The sequence below is a fragment of the Elephas maximus genome, chromosome X (assembly GCF_024166365.1).
Source record: "Elephas maximus indicus isolate mEleMax1 chromosome X, mEleMax1 primary haplotype, whole genome shotgun sequence".
Lineage (NCBI taxonomy): Eukaryota > Metazoa > Chordata > Mammalia > Proboscidea > Elephantidae > Elephas > Elephas maximus.
The window spans coordinates 106,407,614-106,425,732 of record NC_064846.1 but is presented as its reverse complement, the minus strand read 5'-3'; the positions used below and the strand labels follow the sequence as shown (position 1 = coordinate 106,425,732).

At 44.3% G+C, this 18,119-nt stretch overlaps 1 protein-coding gene across 8 annotated transcripts in view; it reads left to right on the top strand.

Moving 5' to 3' along the window:
- The window catches only part of ARHGEF9 (Cdc42 guanine nucleotide exchange factor 9), a 284,119-nt gene that overhangs the window by 96,906 nt on the left and 169,094 nt on the right, over positions 1 to 18,119 (top strand). For 2 of the 8 annotated variants that reach the window (XM_049872991.1, XM_049872985.1), the window contains exon 1: positions 8,140 to 8,361. The exons of 1 other annotated variant lie outside the window; for it this stretch is intronic. Coding sequence is in view for 2 of the 7 variants with exons in the window: in XM_049872988.1 (XP_049728945.1) it covers positions 8,987 to 8,995 (9 nt within the window). In the remaining 5 variants the exon portion in view is untranslated. Of the gene's footprint in view, positions 1 to 8,139; positions 9,000 to 13,229; positions 13,329 to 18,119 lie in introns of those variants that run through there. 5 more of the 8 variants (XM_049872989.1, XM_049872984.1, XM_049872988.1 and 2 more) reach the window with 4 other exon arrangements.

Here is an 18,119-nt window from a genome sequence, read left to right as displayed (position 1 = left end):
GTGTTCTGTAAATTAGTTTTTTATATTCTGTATCTGATAATTCCAAGATTGTATCTTCATTTGGGAAAGATTTTGATTCTTTTGTTTGGGAGGTTGGAGAAGCTGTCATGGTCTGCTTCTTTAAGTGGTTTGATATGGATTGTTGTCTCCGAGCCATCACTGGGAAACTAGTTTTTCCAGGAAATCCGCTAAAAAAAAATGCAGTCAGATCCCTATCAGAGTTCTCCCTCTGGCTCAGGCTATTCAGATGTTAATGAAGCCGCCTGGGGAGGGTGGGGGCGGGAACAGAGAGATAGGAGAGTAGCACCTCAGAATATAGCCAGAGTTGCTTGTCTTGCTTGGAATGACTATTATATCTGAGATTCCCGCGGGCGCGTCCCCTAGGTGTGCTGGCTGTGTGGAGAATGCCCCTGGGGGGTCTGGCCCGCTGGAGTCATGGTCAGATCCTCCGCTTCCAGCCCCATGCCCAGCGTCAAGGCTCCCCTACTGGGACGGTGCACTCTCGACTCCAAAATCAGTCGCTGCCTCCCGGGGACTTCTCATCCCTCCAGCCGCGTGGCTGTGCCGCCTCCGAGAACCATTTGGGCCTCCTCCCGGGGTTAGTTCAGATGGGTGGAGCAGCTCCCCGTGCTTGTGCCGTGACCGAGTGTCCCGGCTGGGACGCTGTTCTCCCCGCTCCAATACCAGTCGCTGCCTCCCGGGGACTTCTCCTACCGGCTGCGTCCCACGCCGCCCGCGCGACCCGGCTGGTCCCCTTCCAGGGGTTAGTTCAGGGGGGTGGAGCAACTCTCCGTGTTTATGCCGTACCTGCGTCCAGTCCAAATCCCTGCAGGACGGTTCCCCAGCTCAGACGCTGCTCTTTCTGCTCCAAGACCAGTCACTGCCTCCCGGGGACTTCTCCTACCGGCTGCATCCCACGCCGCCCGCGGAACTGGCTGGTCCCCCTCCCGGGGTTAGTTCAGGGGGGTGGAGCAGCTCTCTGTGCTTGTGCCGTACCTGACTGGAACGCTGGCTCCAGGCTCTGGAAACAATCGCTGCTTCCCCGTTTTAGTTCATTCTCCGTCTCTAAATCTGTGTTTGTTGTTTAGGGTTCATAGATTGTTATGTATGTGATCGATTCACTTGTTTTTCCGTGTCTTTGTTGTAAGAGGGATCCGAGGTAGCGTCTGCCTAGTCCGCCATCTTCTATCTTTGGTTTTTTAGCAAGCTTGATTATAATATGTCTCGGTGACTTTTTTTTAAGATCTACCTTATGTCGAGTTCGATGAGCATCTTGGATAGCTATCTTCTCATCTTTCACAATATCAGGGACATTTTCTGCCAAGAAATCCTCAACAATTTTCTCTGTGTTTTCTGTTATCCCTCCCTGTTCTGGTACTCTAATCACTCGTAGGTTATTTCTCTTGATAGAGTCCCACAGGATTCTTAAGTTTTCTTCATTTTTTAAAAATTCCTTTATCTGATTTTTCTTCAGATATATTAGTGCCAAGTGATTTATCTTTGAGTTCAGAAATTCTGGCTTCTACTTGCTCAATTCTGCTCCTCTGACTTTCTGTTGAGTTATCTAATTCTGTAATTTTATTGTTAATCTTCTGAATTTCTCATTGCTGTCTGTCTATGGCTTTTTCTAGCTTATTAAACTTTTCATTATGTTCCTGAATAATCTTTCTGATTTCTTCAGTTGCTTTATCTGTGTGGTCCTTGGCTTGTTCTGCGTATTGCCTCAGTTCCTTCCTGATGTCTTGAAAAGTTCTATATATTAAACTTTTGTATTCTGCATCTGGCAATTCCAGGAATGCACTTTCATCTAAAAGATTCCTGGATTCTTTGTTTTGAGAGCCTGTTGAGGTGATCATGGCCTGTTTCTTTATGTGACCTGATATTGACTGTTTTCCCTGCGCCATCTATAAGTTATTGTAGTAGTTTTTGCTTGCTTATTGTTTCGTAGCTGCTTGCTTTGTTTTGTTTTGGTATACCCCTTTGGGTTGTTTGAGTGAGCTGGCTTGATTATTTTCACCTTTGGAGCTCTGGTGTCCTGTCCCCAGCTGGCTAGAGCTGTTATCAGGTATATCAGTCTAGGAGTCCATTTAGTTTTCTTGTATGAATTCAGCTCAGGTTTCCAGGTAGCTGATATCAAGTGTGTGGTACAGGCTCTGTCCTACAGTCTTAGAGGGGCAGGGGTGATTGGCGTATATACCGGTATCTGATTGCAGCAGGGGGTCACGCTCTGAACAAGGCAGGGGGCTGAGAACTGACCCCCAAGTGTCTCTGAGGAAAATACGTCTCTGTTTCCTAGAGCATGCTGGTGGATGGGCTCTGCAGAGGGACCATGGGTACCCAAAGTTTCTGTTGTAAGGACTGGGCAGTACCAGTTATCCCTGGACCCTTGTCGTGGGTGGCTGGGCTACCAAAGTGGAGCCACCAGTCCTTAGTTCCCTGTTGTGGGTAGGTGAGGACCTTGTTTAATAGGCAAAGCAATGGCAAACGTCAAACACCCACCTCTCCGCCACACGGCTGAAATGGTTGGAGTTTGCCAACAAGGACCTATTGTCCCAAAATAGACCCACACAGGTCCATGCAGAAGGGGAAGTTGCTCAAGGTCCAGGGGTGGTTTATGCCTGGACAGGAGCCACTTCTGTCCTGAGCTCCCCCAGTTAATGGAGCTAGCAAATTATCTTTTCCCCCCAGTTGCAAATTTTTTCCTTCCCCAAGGCCGGGAGGAGGGCTCCAGGTGCTCACCAGGGTCTATCTCAGGCCTAGGGATTCAGCTGCTGAAGGTGGCTTGAGGGTGGGGGGGCAGATTAAAATATACACAATACTTAGCTTTTGCCGTTAGCGCCCTTCTCAGGTTCCGTAGGTGTGAGTGGGCTGTGTGGCTGCTTCTCCCTGAGGAAACTGTAGCTGAACACTAGGACCAGCCTGCTGCCACCTCCGCCACCTCCGCCTTATTGCTCCCTGTGATTCAGGTCCGGTAACTCCTCTCTGCTTGTGAATGGTCTCTTCCTTCCCTTGTCCCTCAGTTCGTTGTCTAAGCTTGCCTTTGATGCTCAGGGGTCCCAGCTTGTCACAAATATACTCGTTTCACTTGTTTTTTTTTTGGTCTTTGTTGTAAAGAGGGCTCGACGGAAGCACCTGTCCATTCCGCCAACCTGGCTCTGCCTCCCTCCCTATCCAGTCTTAAAATTCTCTCTTTATCTGTGGTTTTGGCAAGTTTGATTATAATATATCTTGGTGACTTTCTTTTGAGATCTACCTTATGGGGAGTTCGATGAGCATCTTGGATAGCTATCTTCTCATCTTTCACACTATCAGGGAAGTTTTCTCCCAACAAATCCTCAACAATTTTCTCTGTATTTTCTGTTATCTCTCCCTGTTCTGGTACTCCAATCACTCGTAGGTTATTCATCTTGATAGAGTCCCACATGATTCTTACGATTTCTTCATTTTTTTAAATTCTTTTTTCAGATTTTTCTTCGAATACATTGGTGCCATTTTATCTTCATTTTCACTAATTCTGCCTTCCAGTTCCTCAATTCTGCTCCTGTGGCTTTTTATTGAGTTGTCTAATTCTGTAATTTTATTGTTAATCTTCTGAATTTCTGATTGCTGTCTCTCTATGGACTCTTGCAGCTTATTAAATGTTTCATTATGTTCTTGAATAGCCTTTTTAATTTCTTCAGCAGCTTTATCAGTGTTTTCCTTGGCTCGTTCTGTGTTTTGCCTGATCTCATTCTTGATGTCTTGAAGAGTTCTGTATATTAATCTTTTGTATTCTGCATCTGGTAATTCCAGGAAGACACCTTCACCTGGAAGATCCTTGATTTTTTGTTTTGAGAGCTTGTTGATGCGATCATGATCTGCTTCTTTATGTGATTTGTTATTGACTGTTGTCTCTGAGCCATCTCTAAGTTATTGTATTAGTTTATTTTCTGTGTGCTTACTGTATCCTAGCTTCTTGCTTTGTTTTGTTTTGATATGGCCAAATGGGCTGCTTGAGTGAGCTAGCTTGATTATTTTTGCCTTTGAAGCTCTAACATCTTGTCACCAGATGGTTAGAGCTGTTATCAGGTATATGAGCCTAGGAGTCCATTCAGTTTTCTTGTATGGATTCTGCTCAGGTGTCGAGGTAGTTGGTCTTCAGCTGTGTGGTACAGGCTCTGTCCTACAGTCTTAGAGGGTCAGCGGTGATTGATATAGTAGGTACAGGTATCTGGTTGCAACAGGGGGTCACGCTCGTAACAAGGCAGGGGCTGACAACCATTCCCCTAGTGTCTGTGAGGAAATAGTGTCCCTGTTCCCTAAAGCACACAGTTGGGTGGGTTCTGCAGCCGGACCATGGGTACACAATGCTTTTGGTTGTAAGTGCTGGGAGGTACCAGTTTTCCTTGGAGCCCTGTCATGGGTGGTTATGTGACATGGGTGGAGCCACCAGTCCTTAGGCCCCTGATGTGGGTAGGTGAAGATCCTGTTTAATAGGGAATGCGGTGTCAACATCAAACACCCACCTCTCCACTGCACAGCTAAAACAGTTGCAGTCTGCTGACAAGGACCTATTCTCCTGAAATCAGCCTACACAGGTCCACACAGGGATGAAAGGTATTCAAAGGCCATGGACCATTTGTAACTAGACAGGGGCCACTTCTATCCTGAGCTCCCCAGCTTAGTGGACCTGGAAGATTGTCTCTTCCCCCAATTGTGAATTTATTCTTTCTGCAAGGTGTGCGGAATGGCTCAGAACACGCAGCAGGACCTATCTCAGGATCAGGGAGATTGACAGCCACCGAAGCCAGCTTTGGGGCTGGTGGTGTGGTAAAATAAACACAAGTACTTAGCTTTTGCTGAAAACGCTATTCTTCTCTGTTTCCAGAGGTGTGAGTAGACTGTCCGGCTTACTGTCTCTCTCTGAGGAAACCTCTTCCCCCTGCTGCTCAGGTGTTTTCTAACTTTGCTTTTGATGTTCGGGGCCCTAGCTTGTCATATGTAAAATCATTTCCCTTGTTATTTTGGGTCTTTGTTGCAAGAGGCATCACTGGAAGCGTCTGAGTATTCCACCATCTTGGCCCTGCCCTCACTGTTTAATTGTAGGCATCCTAGTGAATGTGAAGAGGTGTCTCATTAGAAACAATACTGCATTGAATATTCTGCATTTGCATTCCCTGCATTTGGTTTGCATTTCCCTGATGGCTAATGATGGTGAGCGCATTTTCATGTGTTTATTGACCATGTCTCTGGAGAAAGTTTAGTCAGGCCCTTTGCCTACTTTTTAATTTGGTTGTCTTTTTATAATTGAGTTGTAACAGCTCTTTACGTATTCTAGCTATAAGTCTCTTATCAGCTATATGATTTACAAATATTTTCTCCCAGTTCTGTGGGTTGTCTTTCTTTACATTTTCTTGATAGTGTCTTCTGAAGCACAAACATTTCTAATTTTGATGAAGGCCAATTTATCTGTTTTTTCATTTGTTGTTGTGCTTTTTGTGTCATATCTAAGAAACCATTGCCAAATGCAAGGTCCTGAAGATTTGCCCCATCCGGTCCCCATTTGTTAAACTTAACCACGATATCATTATCATATCTAAACAATTAATATTTCCTTAATATCATGAATTACTCAATTTGTGTTCAAATTTCCAGTTGTGTCATAAATGTATATGTGTTTTACAGTTTGTTTGAATCAGGAACCAAATAAGGTTCACACATTGCAATTGGTTACTTTTTTTTTCTCTTAATATCTAAGTTCCACCTGAATCAATTAGTCACTCTCTTTTCTTGCTACTTATTTGCTTAAGAATTGGGTTGTTATTCCCATAGATTTTCACAGTCTGTATCCCTGTACTGCAGTTTAACATGTTCTTCTGTCCTCTGTGTACTGTATAAATTTATAGTTGGATCTAGAAGCCTGATTATGATTCAGGTTTTTGTTGTTGTTTGTTTTGGCAAGAATCATTCATAGGTGGCGTTGTGAGCCAAAACTTTTAAAATGGGAATTCCTTTGAGGTATCTTGTAGGGCCAGTGGCCATTTTATTTATGACCTGCACTCATTCAGAATTTCCAATAATCTAGTTAAGATGAATGACTGTTCTAACCTCAAAGGTTTCTAGAGACTAGAAAGCATTTCTCACTCCTCTTAAGAGTCCATAGTATGCTAGTTGTTTCAGAGCTTAATTTGTTCTATCCATGGTTAACCCAGTTTCTTGCCCCTCTCTGACAATATCTGCTCAGTCATGTAGTCCTAAAATATAAGAGCAAGAAGAATCCGCAGAAATCTTCTATACCAGGGGGTTTTGTCTGGAGTTCTTAGCAGTTGCGTCACTACGATTGGTGTCACCCAGTGTGATAACTCAAGGTGTCACCCCTCATGCTAATTACCACAATATTGTAGCTAGAACACCAGAAACAATTGACAAAATCAGCAACTATAAAAACACAGGCAGCGGTGAAATCAACAGTGCGTGCTCATAGCACATGCAGACGAAACCACATGATTAGAAGCATCATTGTAATTGGGTAATAATGACAGCTCTGACCGGAGTGTATTAGCAAGTTCAAAAAGTAAATCAGTATAGAGTTTTAGCCTTGTAGATACGTTGATACATGTAAGCTGGACTTATGAAAAAAAATTTTTTTTGTTATAACTAGCTACAGAGATTTTTGTAAAAATAATAAATTTCTGCTGAAATATTGCACTAAAATTTTATAGACAGTCATTTTCGTGTCAACCCCTCAGACAGTGTCACCTGGTGCACTCCACAACCTCCCAAAGAACTGGGTTGTTATTCCTATGGTTCTTTACAGTTTGTATCCCTGCACTGCAGTTTAACATGTTCTTCTGTCCCCTGTGTGCTCTATAAATTTATTGTTGGCTCTAGAAGTGATGCCACTGGTTCATGGTTACACAGGGCCCAGGAACCTGCTGAAATTATATGCATTTTTCTGAGGCGAAGGTTCAGAGCTTTCACTGAATTCTCAGATGGGTCTAAGTCCGAGGAAGATCAAAGCCGAGAGAGAAGTCATACAGTAAGCTGGGAGTAAATCCCAAACCTTCTGGCCTCTAGGCCAGGACTTTTCTCCTATATCCAAGCACAGAGTCACACAGAGCTGAGCAATGATTGCAAGCAGATAGTTCTGTAGGAACTTTTCCATGGCAAATGTTTAACCCTTAGCTGACTTCCCTGTTTCAGAGTACCCAGTATGCCAGAAGCCTGCAAGCTAATTGTCATAGTCTGAAGAAACCATTCTTAGGAAAGGAAATCTGACAGGATGGAGGCAGGGATATCATAGAAAGCCAAAATGAATTGGGTTTTGAATAATTTGTAGTGTGTCTCTGAGGTACTGTCCACTGCACTGGCTTCTTGAATTTTTATGGATAATTGTGAGTTACCTAAGTCACCTTTGCTTCCTTCTTGGCTCAGACTCCAAACAAAGTGGCTGCTATGGCATGCTTCCTCCTCATCTTTCTACTTGTTGTTGGCTGCCCTCCAGTTGATTCCAATTCATGGGCACCCCATGTGTGCAGAGTTGAACTGCTCCATAGGGTTTTCAAGGTTATGACCTTGCAGAAGCCGGTCTCCAGGCCTGTCTTCACCGTGCCTCTAGGTGAGTTTGAACCTCCAGCCTTTCAGCTAATATTTGAGTGCTTAACCCTTTGGGCCACATTTTTCCATTCCCCCCCATCTTTTCTCCTCCTTTTCCACTCCTCTCTTTTGTCATCTAATCATCAATTTTCTCTCCTTCCCATCCTTCTTTGTTTCTCTCTGGCCTCCACCTCTGCCCTTCCTCTCTCCCTATCATACCCTTCCCCCTCCATCCCTCTCTGTCTGCTCCCTCCTTCATACTCCTTTCCCTCCTAGGCTTCCTCTCTCTCTGTACATCCCCCTCAACCCACCCCCAACAAGATCTCCACCCTCCACGCGGAACTGGCAGCCTAGGCTCCCGCCAGCTGGAATGCATAGAGCCTTGCTCCAGGGGCCTTAGGCCTTCCCATTGGCTGCCCTGACTGGCACACCAGCTTTGGTCCCGCCCCTGGTGAGAGGACGCGCCGAAGCGTCACCTCTTATTGGCTAGAGGGCCTGTCAGCGGCTCGGCCTGCCGTTCACGCAGGCGCCCGCAGTCGCTCGGCGAATAAAACGACAGTCTGCGGACTGTGGGTGGGGGTAGAAAGAGAGAGGGCGAATCAGACATTGCTACAGCGAGCGGCTGGCAGCCGGCAGCCCAGCGAACTGAGCGAGCAAGCTAAGGAGCATAGGAGAGCGAGCAAACTAGAGGGAGTAGGGGAGACCGAGACTGACCGGTAGCCAGGCAGGCAGACGGACAAACACCGGGACAGACGGACTGAGCAGGCTCCGGAGAACCTCCCACAGGTTCCCTCCCGCCTTTCCCTTTGAAAACCAGGATTTTGGCTTTTCCGTGGCTCCCGAGAGAGAATGCTGGACTCTGCCGACTTCAGCGCAAGCTAAGATTTCTCAGTTAGGGAAGAAAGATCAGCCCAGTCCTGCCTGAGAGGGGGGGAAGCAAGCGCCCCTGCCCCCATTCCCCCTCCCCTCCCCCACCGTATTCGGGCGCCAAACCCAGCCCTTCCCTAATCACCCGACTTCCTCCTCTCCTTTCTAGCATGGTGGCTGTATGGACAGTCTGACAGAACAGAGACTGACATCTCCCAATCTGCCGGCCCCCCACCTGGAACACTACAGTGTTCTGCATTGCACCATGACCCTGGATGTGCAAACTGTAGTTGTTTTTGCCGTGATTGTAGTCCTCCTGCTTGTCAATGTCATACTCATGTTTTTCCTGGGAACCCGCTGAATGGAGTCCAGCCACCTGATCTGTTGCGAACTCTCGCTTTGATTTCATCCCAAGAACCACCCGGGGGGGGGAGGGGGGGACTGAGAGACGACAGACAGAGACAGGGAAAGAGAGGGAGAGAGAGAGCAAGCTTTTTTACGCGGGGGGAAAACGTTATGAGCTTCAACATGGCCTCGCTGTGATATGTATGACGTTGGTATATTATCTCTCCCTAAATCTTTTGTCATGTCTTCTCTTTTAAGTATGCCTGTGAATGTAGTTGGTGTATTACCTGAGTGAAATTGTTGATAAAGAAATGCTTTCTACTTAAGTGTGTGTGTGTGTGTGCGTGTGCATTCTCCATCTATGTGACGTTCACCGAGCAAGCTCTGCGTCCTTAAACAGTGGCTTTGCTGTTTGCGGTGTTTTGTCAGCTCATTTTCTTGGAAATTACCTTAAACTCCATGAGAGAATTTTAGTTAAAATTTTTCTCTCGCTATCAGGAGTGCATTTGGGTTTGTTTTAGGGCAGAGGGATTTGTGGAAGAGCATGATGAATTTTTGGCTTTGCAGGAAGAACAGTCTTGCACTGGATGTTTAGAGGAAAAAATTCGATGCAAGGAATGGATTTAGGGAAACCCATTCTTTTTTTAACGGGAGGGAAGAATTTGAGAAATGACATGGTGGGATGCATTGGAGCTGGCTGTTGGTAACTGTGTCTTTGGATCTCAATTTGCTGTCCAGGTTTTAGTTTCCAATTTGTACAGAAGCCACCTTGAAAATATTTCGTAAAGCATGAAGAGTCTATTTGGAATCCTGGAATGGAACATAAAAGTGTTCTCTGATCTTTATGAATTGGCCGGAGAGGATATTGACAGCTGTTTGGGCTCCCTTTTCCAAAGATTGTACTCCTGTTTTGAGTTTGGGGGTTTTCTTCGTGTGTATCTCTTCCAAAAGACAACATAAAGGCAGTTCTTTACTCACTTTGGGAATAATAGTATTTAAATATGGCTTTTTGGGGGTGATCTCATTTGTAATGATTTTCTTGAACTACATTTTAAATATAACATGATAGTGCTGATGAAAAAGTGGTGATGTTTTTGTTTGCTTGTGTGTTAACAGTAGAGGTCTCTCTAACTGAAATATTTCTAGAACAAACTGAAAGTATGTAATGTGCTAAGTGGGGAGTTTTGAGTACCCCCCCATAAAAATGTCTAGATGGAATCAGATAAGGACTTGGGAAAACATATGAGCTGGAAGCAACATTTCATTCCAATTTGAAATATTTTTGCTCCTCTGTGATAGTGGCGATAGTTGTTATTATTGCTAATGTTGTTATTTTGATATTTCTGTTTCTGCTGAGAAAGCTCTTTGCACAGCCAGGAAAAAATTTGTCTCTGACGCCAGTGTGCATGATACTTTTATTTTTTCCCCTGCTGATGTAAGCAGGTCTTTCTCATTCCATTGCTTACCTGACTTGAAATAGTGCCATTTCTGGCTCATGTAGCAATGATTCGGGGTACACACACATCCACATATGTGTTCCCCCTACAGCCCCCTTGTGGGTGGCTGCTCATGTATGATATGCAGATCTCTTGGCATTGTGCTGTCAGGTTTCCTATGCCCTTGCTCAAGCTCGTTGGAAATTATTGTAAAGGGAGAGGGGCTGTGAAGGGATCTCTTGAAATTATCCTGGCCACAGGACCCAGAGAATGTTATTTAATGGCGTCAGACCAGGTTTTGAGCCTCAAACTGCACTCTTGTTGACTAGGTGTGGGTGAGAAAGTGGTTTTTTTTTTTTTTTTTTATCTCCCTCCGGTTGGTACCATGAGGTAAGCATGATTGGGGAAATTTGCTGACAATGATTCTTATTAATCACTCATTGGTCCCTTTTGGAGGTCTCCTGGGTGGAACCAAGCACTAGCTTTTTTGCAGAGCAAATCTAATGATTTTTTTCCCCCTTACCTCCAGTGGTATTATCTAAAGTAAGCTTTTGTCTTGGCTGGACACTTTGTTTTGAGGCAGTGTTGGAGAGTGGGAAAAGGCTCTATGCTGGGCAGCTGCAGACCTGGGTTTTCTCTGTTCTGCAGCTATTTGACCTTGGATAATTTTTTTTGCTTTTTAGTGGGCTTGGGATTCCCTATAACATTGACATTTTGGGATGGTTGGATTAGGTGACCTCCAAAGTTCTTTCATTCTGTGATTTTAGGCACCCATAGTGAGTCGGAATCTACTCCATGGCCACAGGTTTGGGATTTTTTTTTTTTGTATAGGTACTTGAAGTCAGAGGAGGATGAACCAGAAAGAGGAAGGAAAAAGTAAATGAAATGTTAATGAAGGGTAACAGAGGGAATAGCTGGAGAAACTAAATTTTACCTAAGGGACTTTTTGCTTTTTGTCTAGCTGTGTAAGAAAGAAACTGGGACTGCAACAATAGAATTTTTTCCCCCTAAGGGAAGATAGGGTCCCTAAGGCTAGTCTTTGACCCAGAGTCCTGGGTGGTGCAAACGGTTAATGCCCTTGGCTGCTAATTTTAAGGTTGGAGGTTCCAGTCTACCCAGAGGCACCTCAGAAGAAAGGCCTGGCGATCTACTTCTGGAAATATCAGCCATCGAAAGTCTTATGGAGCACAGTTCTACTCTAACACATATGAGGTCATCATGAGTTAGAAATGACTCAATGGCAACTGGTTAAATGTCACTAAATGCCACAGCCTTCCCTTTTGGGTGCCTAACAGACCCTTGGCAGAAAGCCTTTGGGTATGTGTATGTGTGGGGGTGTTTGACAGTATGTTTGTGGGTATGTGTACATGCCCTTCTGTGTGTGTTGAGGAGTACACACTCAGAACTTGGTTGGAGGGACTGGTGGTGATAGGAATGAGGAAAGGAAGCAGGGCATGCACTGAATCCCACGTTTCTGAAGGCTTACTAATGCCAGGGCCTGTAAGTATTTGATTGGTATTTTTAGGATCGATGGGAGCCCTGGTGGTGCAGTGGTTAAGAGCTTGGGTGCTAACCAAAAGGTCAGCAGTTTGAATACACCAGTCGCTTCTTGGAAACCCTATATGGGGCGGTTCTACTCTGTCCTATAGGGTCGCTATGAGTCAGAATCAACTCATGGCAATGGATTTGGTTTGATTTAGGAATGATGGAGGTCCCCGGGCCAGTCCTCCCCCCGAATCCTCTCAGGCTAGAAGGGTAGCTTGATTGAACCCTTCTTTTTTTTTTTTTTTTTTTTATCAGTAATTTAGCTAGTAGAATGGGTTAGCACTTTTTAAATGCTTTTATCTCTAGGCAAATAATGGGAAGGAAGTTTCTAGCCAGATGGCAGGCCACCCTAGAGCAGCCACAGGGAGTAGAAAACAGAAAGTGGCAGTGTGACTTTTTACTTATGTGAATCCTAAAGGTTTGGCATTTCTCCTTCAGATGTGTAAGGGTATGTAAAACCAGAAAAGAGTAGGAGAAAATGAGAAAATGTGGCCTAGAAGAGTGGAACCCTCTGCATTTTGACTTGTGTTTTTTTTTCTTTCTCTCCTACCTCATATCTTTGTCTTCCTCCTTCTCACTTTTCTCTTTCCCCTGACACCCCACACTCCCACTTTAAGTGGGTGAGAAATAAGGAGAACAGGACTTTTCCTTTCTGATTTGTTCCAGCTTTTCCCAACAAAACCCCTCTTCCCCATCCTTTCTCTCTGGCTCCTTTGGGTAGAGATAAGCTTTTGCTACCAAGAGGGGTAAAATCCCAACTCAGGGATTTTGGGTCTCAGCTCCCCATCATGGAATTCAAGAAAATGCCCTCTGCTGGTATCCTAGCAACTCCTGCATCTCTCAGCTCTTGCTGAGCTCCAGAGCCCACCCTTTAAAGACCCAGGCACCAAGGCCTCTGGAGATGCTTTTGGGAATGGGACAAAGAAAGGACAAGTTCCCCATTGTTTGCTGATGATGAGAAAACATGTCCACAGCAGGCATAAACCAAAAAAACCAAACCTGTTGCCTTCGAGTTGATTCCAACTCATAGCGACCCTGGAGACTCCTTATTGTGGAAGGCTCGTAGGTTCCAATTCCTCTCCTGTCACTACACTCTCCATAAGATTGAGCCATCTAACCTCCCACCTTTAATGAAAGGAGATACACAGGCTCTGACATATTTTTTTCATCCTAACTTTCAGCTGTGGAGTGGGGCGGGGGGCGGGTAGGTGAAGGAAGGGGTAGTTAGGTGGGACCAAGCCAAGCAGCTGTTTTTCCTCTTGAGACCAGAGAGTTCAGCCTAGGTTCTTGGTTCCCCAGCTTCCATCTGCCAGAACCCGCATTATCTGCTTGTGCAAAAACCTGTTGTTACTGAGTCCATTCCGACTCAGTGTACCCCAATTTTTTTAATGGCTTGAGGAACCCTGCCTAGCCACAATATGGAGTTTGGGGATTTTTCTTTCTATGTCACTGATCTCTCAGTAGTTCCGACTGGAAGCTGAGCAAGTTGGGAAGACCAGTTTGATTGTGGAGCTGATAAGCAAGACTTGGGACCTGGCCCAGATTCTTTCACCTACTTGTGTGAGTAATTAAGCTGCTGGGGAAGCTGAGGGATCCCAACAAGCCTGTGGGTGAGGCGCTCTTCTGCCCTGCACTGAGACCTAGATTGAAAGTGCTTGGCTGTGACCAGAGGGTATACTCTGGCCTTCGCAGGGATGATGCAAAGCATGTCCTCCCCCTTGCTCTTTGCTGTCTCAGCCTCTGCTCTCTTGGCCTGTGCAGTGCTTGCTCTATGCAGGGATGTGACTGGAAATTGAGCCTTTCCTCCCAAAATAACTGTCTCCCCACGCGGCACTGAGCTGCAGTGCCTTTGCCTCAAGAAGTGGGATGGAGGGGGGAAGTCTTCGACTCTCTTGCCCTTATTTGCAGCTCTTCAACTTGTTCTGGGCCAACTGGTTCTCTGGCTTTCCAGGTATCCTTAATTAAAGCTTACCTCTTCCACTATCTGCCCAGAGTGTCTCCTGTCCTTGGGTGGGTTTAGCTCTCTAGAGTATTTAATTCATTGTGCTTTGCCCTGGCACTGAAGTACAAAGTGGAAAAACTAGAAGGGGAATAGCCTTTAGGGAAGAGAAGACTTAGGAAACAGCTGTAATGGCAATACTAATAATGTCTTATCAGTGCACAGGCCTATAGAGTTTACAGAGCAATTTCACGTTCATTCTAGTTTGAGCATCACATCAGCCTCGTATTCCCATTTTTATAACCAAGGAGAGTAAAGGTCCCAGAGGTTGGTGGGCTAGGAGTGGGTCTGCCTTTCAAAACAGAGAGGTGAGAGAATCAGAGTTGATCATTCCCAGCTAGTGTGAAGCTGCATAGGGTCAGGTGGGGAAGGAAGTGTGTGTCACTTCTGAAATCATACTAGCATTCTCAGCCACTCACTTACATTTTTAGTGCTTTTTAATACCTTTCATTCGTGTAGCACTTTTGCACAGAATTATTATTGCATAAAATGCTGCCTTTTTGTATTGAATATGCATCAAATGGTTCCCTTTGTCTTATGAAAACTCACTGTTTGGGATCTGCAAGGAGCCAGTGTGAATTGGTGAAGCTTGAAATACAGAATGTTTTGAAGAAATTGCAGTTTTCGCTAATTGCCCTTCCTTTTGAAACTCTCTTATTTTTCTATATTTCATTAAAAATATGTTGTCCAGAACTGATCATGCTACTCTAGGTGCCACTTGACCAGGATCAAGTACAAAGGGACTTTGATCTGTGAAATGTGTAATAAGAAGCCTTTAACTTGTTCTCAGCCCTCGCTGAACATTCAGATCACTTGGGAAGTTTTTAAATATCCATGCCAGGTTCCCACTCAGAGATTCTGATTTAATTGTCTTGGGATAGGGCCCAAGCAGCTTTTATTTATTTATTCATTTAATTTAAAGCTCCCAGAGGTGATTCAAATGTAAGGGCCACTGCATTAGCCTTTTTTTTTAATAGTATTTTATTGTGTTTTCATTGAAAGTTTACACAGCAATTTAGGTTCCCATTCAACAATTTTTACACAAGTTGTTCAGGGACATTGGTTACATTCTTCACAATGTGTGAATATTCTCATTATTTCTGTTCTGGTTGCTCCATTTCCATTAATCTAGTTTTCCTGGCGCCTTAAATTCTCATCTTTGTTTTAAAGTAATTGTCGACCTTTTGGTCTCATATAGGTAATTTTTTAAAGGATCACAGTAGTTACGGGTGATATTTTGTGAGCCAATCTGTTATTTAACCCCAGGGGTTAGTTTTGCTTCAAGGTATGAAGAGTACTTCAGGGCAATAGTCTGGGAGAGTCCTCCAGTCTTAATCAGTCCAGTAGGTCTGTTTTGTTTTGTTTTTCAAGAATTTGAGGTTCTGTTCCACATTTTTCTCCCATTCTTTCAGGGTTCATCTATTGTGGCCCTGATGAGAATGGTTGGTAGTGGTAGCTGGGCACCATCTAGTTCTTCTGGTCTCAGGGTAGATGAGGTCATGGTTCATGTATACTCTTTGTCCTGTAGATTATTTTCTTCTTTGAGTCTTTGGTTTTCTTCTTTCTCTTTTGCTCTGGACAAGTAGAGACTGATAGTTGTATCTTAGATGGCTGCTCACAAGCTTTTAAGACCCCAGACACTACCATATTAGTCTTTTTAGCTTGTAAGCTACTATACTCTTTGCTGTATAGTCAAGTACTTTGTTCTCTTGTGCAATTTTGGCCTTTTGAACCAAACTTGAGGCCTTTTGAACCAAACTTGTTAAATTTTATTTTGTTGTGTTGGTTCATTGTTCTAGCCTTTTATTAGTTTTTAAAATTTTTCTTCATGCCATGCAACAGATTGACAGTCCCTTCTAGCATCAAATCATTTGAAAACTGAATAAGTATCATTGAAGTTGTTGATTTTAAAAATGTTAAATATGATGAGGTTAATGATAACTCCCCTGGTCCCTCATGAGTGCTGTCTTGGAGTTGGGGCCTGTTAATCTTTGTATATATCTGCTCAACCAGTGCAAAATCCACTAGGCTGTACCATCATCTATCCTACTGGCATGTTAATGAGAATAATGTAACATGGTAGATTTATTGCATTTTTTGTGGACATTAAGATATGTTAATAGCAATCATCTACGAAATCAATGACCCCATCAGAAAAAGGAGTGTGAGTAACTTGGCATCTCGCTGCTGGTAAATTGGGCTGTAGGCTCCAGGGCACCCTGTGTTAATTTCAGTGTCACAAAACGATATGTTTCTTAATTGGGTCCAGAATTTGACTGGGATTTCTTGGTACCACTTTCCTGTTCCCTCTTTGGGAAATCTTCACATCATGGATATAGCTTTGAAAATGAATATATTTGGTTCTTAAAGGGTTCAGGAAACTGTGCATGTTTACTTTGTTGGTTTGCAGAACAGTTTCCATTAACCCAGTGGCTCTCAGCCCTGGCTGCACATTGGAATCATCTGGGGAGTTAACAACAAGAACAACAATTTCTAGAATCTCTAGGGGAGACCTGATTGAGTTGGTCATCGGGGGGCCCTGGCATCAATATATTTTTAAAAGCTATCCGAGGTGAATGGAAGGTTCAGTCAGGGGTGAGAATCACTGCCATGAAATGGCGCAAATGAAATGTTTGCTTAGCCTGAGTCTGGCTTATCACACACAGGAATAGGCAGGCTTTGCAGATGATGAGATTTTATTCTAGGATTGTGGGGGCTTTGACAAGTTCTAGGGGCTTGTGCCCAAGCAAAAAAGAAGGTTTCAACCCAGGAGAGTGGGTACGCAGGGGACCTATACAGATTAAAAACAATCAGCTGTAAGATGGCTTGAACCCTTCAGGAAAAAGGTCATTTCTTGCTCCTTTGCTATTTTGTTCATTCGCTAGGTGGCCTTGGGTAAATTACTTCTCCCCTTTGAAACTTGATTTTCTCATCTGCAATATGAGGATAGCTGGATTAGATGGCCTTAAAGCTTTCTTCTGGCTCTCACAATCTATGTTTACTCTGTTATTAATAATGATCAGAATGATTAGAGAATATTATTACTCAAAACCAGCAGGTAATCCAAAGATCCTTATTAGCAGGTTTAGAATGCACAGGGTGATTTGGGGGTAATAGATTTGCTTTCCTAATTCTGTTTGGCTTAGGTTTGTGTTAGAAGAACTGAAGCATAGGTTGTGTTCCTTGAGCACACACTGTCTGCCAGGAGGGAAGAGAACCCTACAGTGAGCTGAGTGGCAGAGGGATGCCAGTTTTGGATTCAGCATTTTTTTAAAGAGACATATCATATGGATAATTGAGAAATTGCCTCTTACAGATATGGGACCAGCCTCAGAGGTCTGGAAAAGCCTACGTGGCAAGGGGCCGGCTGCTCTGGCAGCCCAGAGCCCCTCCCAGGAGTATTTTAAACAATTCCCTTAGGTAATGATAATGCTACTATTAATAAGAATTTCAACAAATAAAGTTCCCTAGTTATTTCGCTAGATTCTCCCCCAAACCTGGAAGTAATTGAGGAAACCACGTGGCCAGGAAGTGGCAGTGCCTGGCCTACAACCCAGGCCTCTTGATGCCACATCTTGTGGTGCTTCCAGTGCAGTCTGCATAGTTGGAGTCTGTTGGCAGGATTTAGTCATGGGTCTTTGAGAATTGAAGGAGTTCTACTGATATAGAGCAGAACTCAGGAGGAATCTTTGAAGAAAGGAACAAAGGGGGCAACCTGGAAGAAGAGGGAAAGTTAAGGGAGGGAAGCTTCTAATGCCCTTACCACTTTTCTGTGCTAGTTGCAGGCCCCTGACAGGAATTGGGTATCTGTCCTTTGAGCATTGAGGTCAAGAGTTAGGGAGACCTGCATTAATAGAAAAAACTGGAAAAGGCCCTTGGATCAAGCCCTGGTTCTGTACCTATCTTGCTGCCAGATCTTGATCAAGGCTTTTACCCACTAGGCCTCAGTTTTTGTGTCACTAAAATGAGGAGTGGTTTCAGTAGAAGAATCAAGGTCTCAAATGAAATTTTAGCCAGATGCTGCTATATAAAATAGGAAAAAGCAGAGCTGGTTTGGTTGAAATGGGCCTGGGGTGAATGTGGAGGACAGTCTATAAGTTCCAGTTAACCATCTTACCAATGCAGATCTTGGTCACTAGGGGAATTAGAGTTAGGAGAGTGGAGATGGCTCTGCCCAGCCCAGTCAAAATGCTGGGAAGATGATCCACACAGATACTCTTGGATGGGGTTGCATGGTGGGTGTGGGTCTTTCATTTAAGTGGCCAGGATTCACAGAGAATCACATAGGGACAAAGATTAAAGTACTCTGGAGGTCCGCAGGACTCCCCTACCCCTATATTTTACAGATGAGA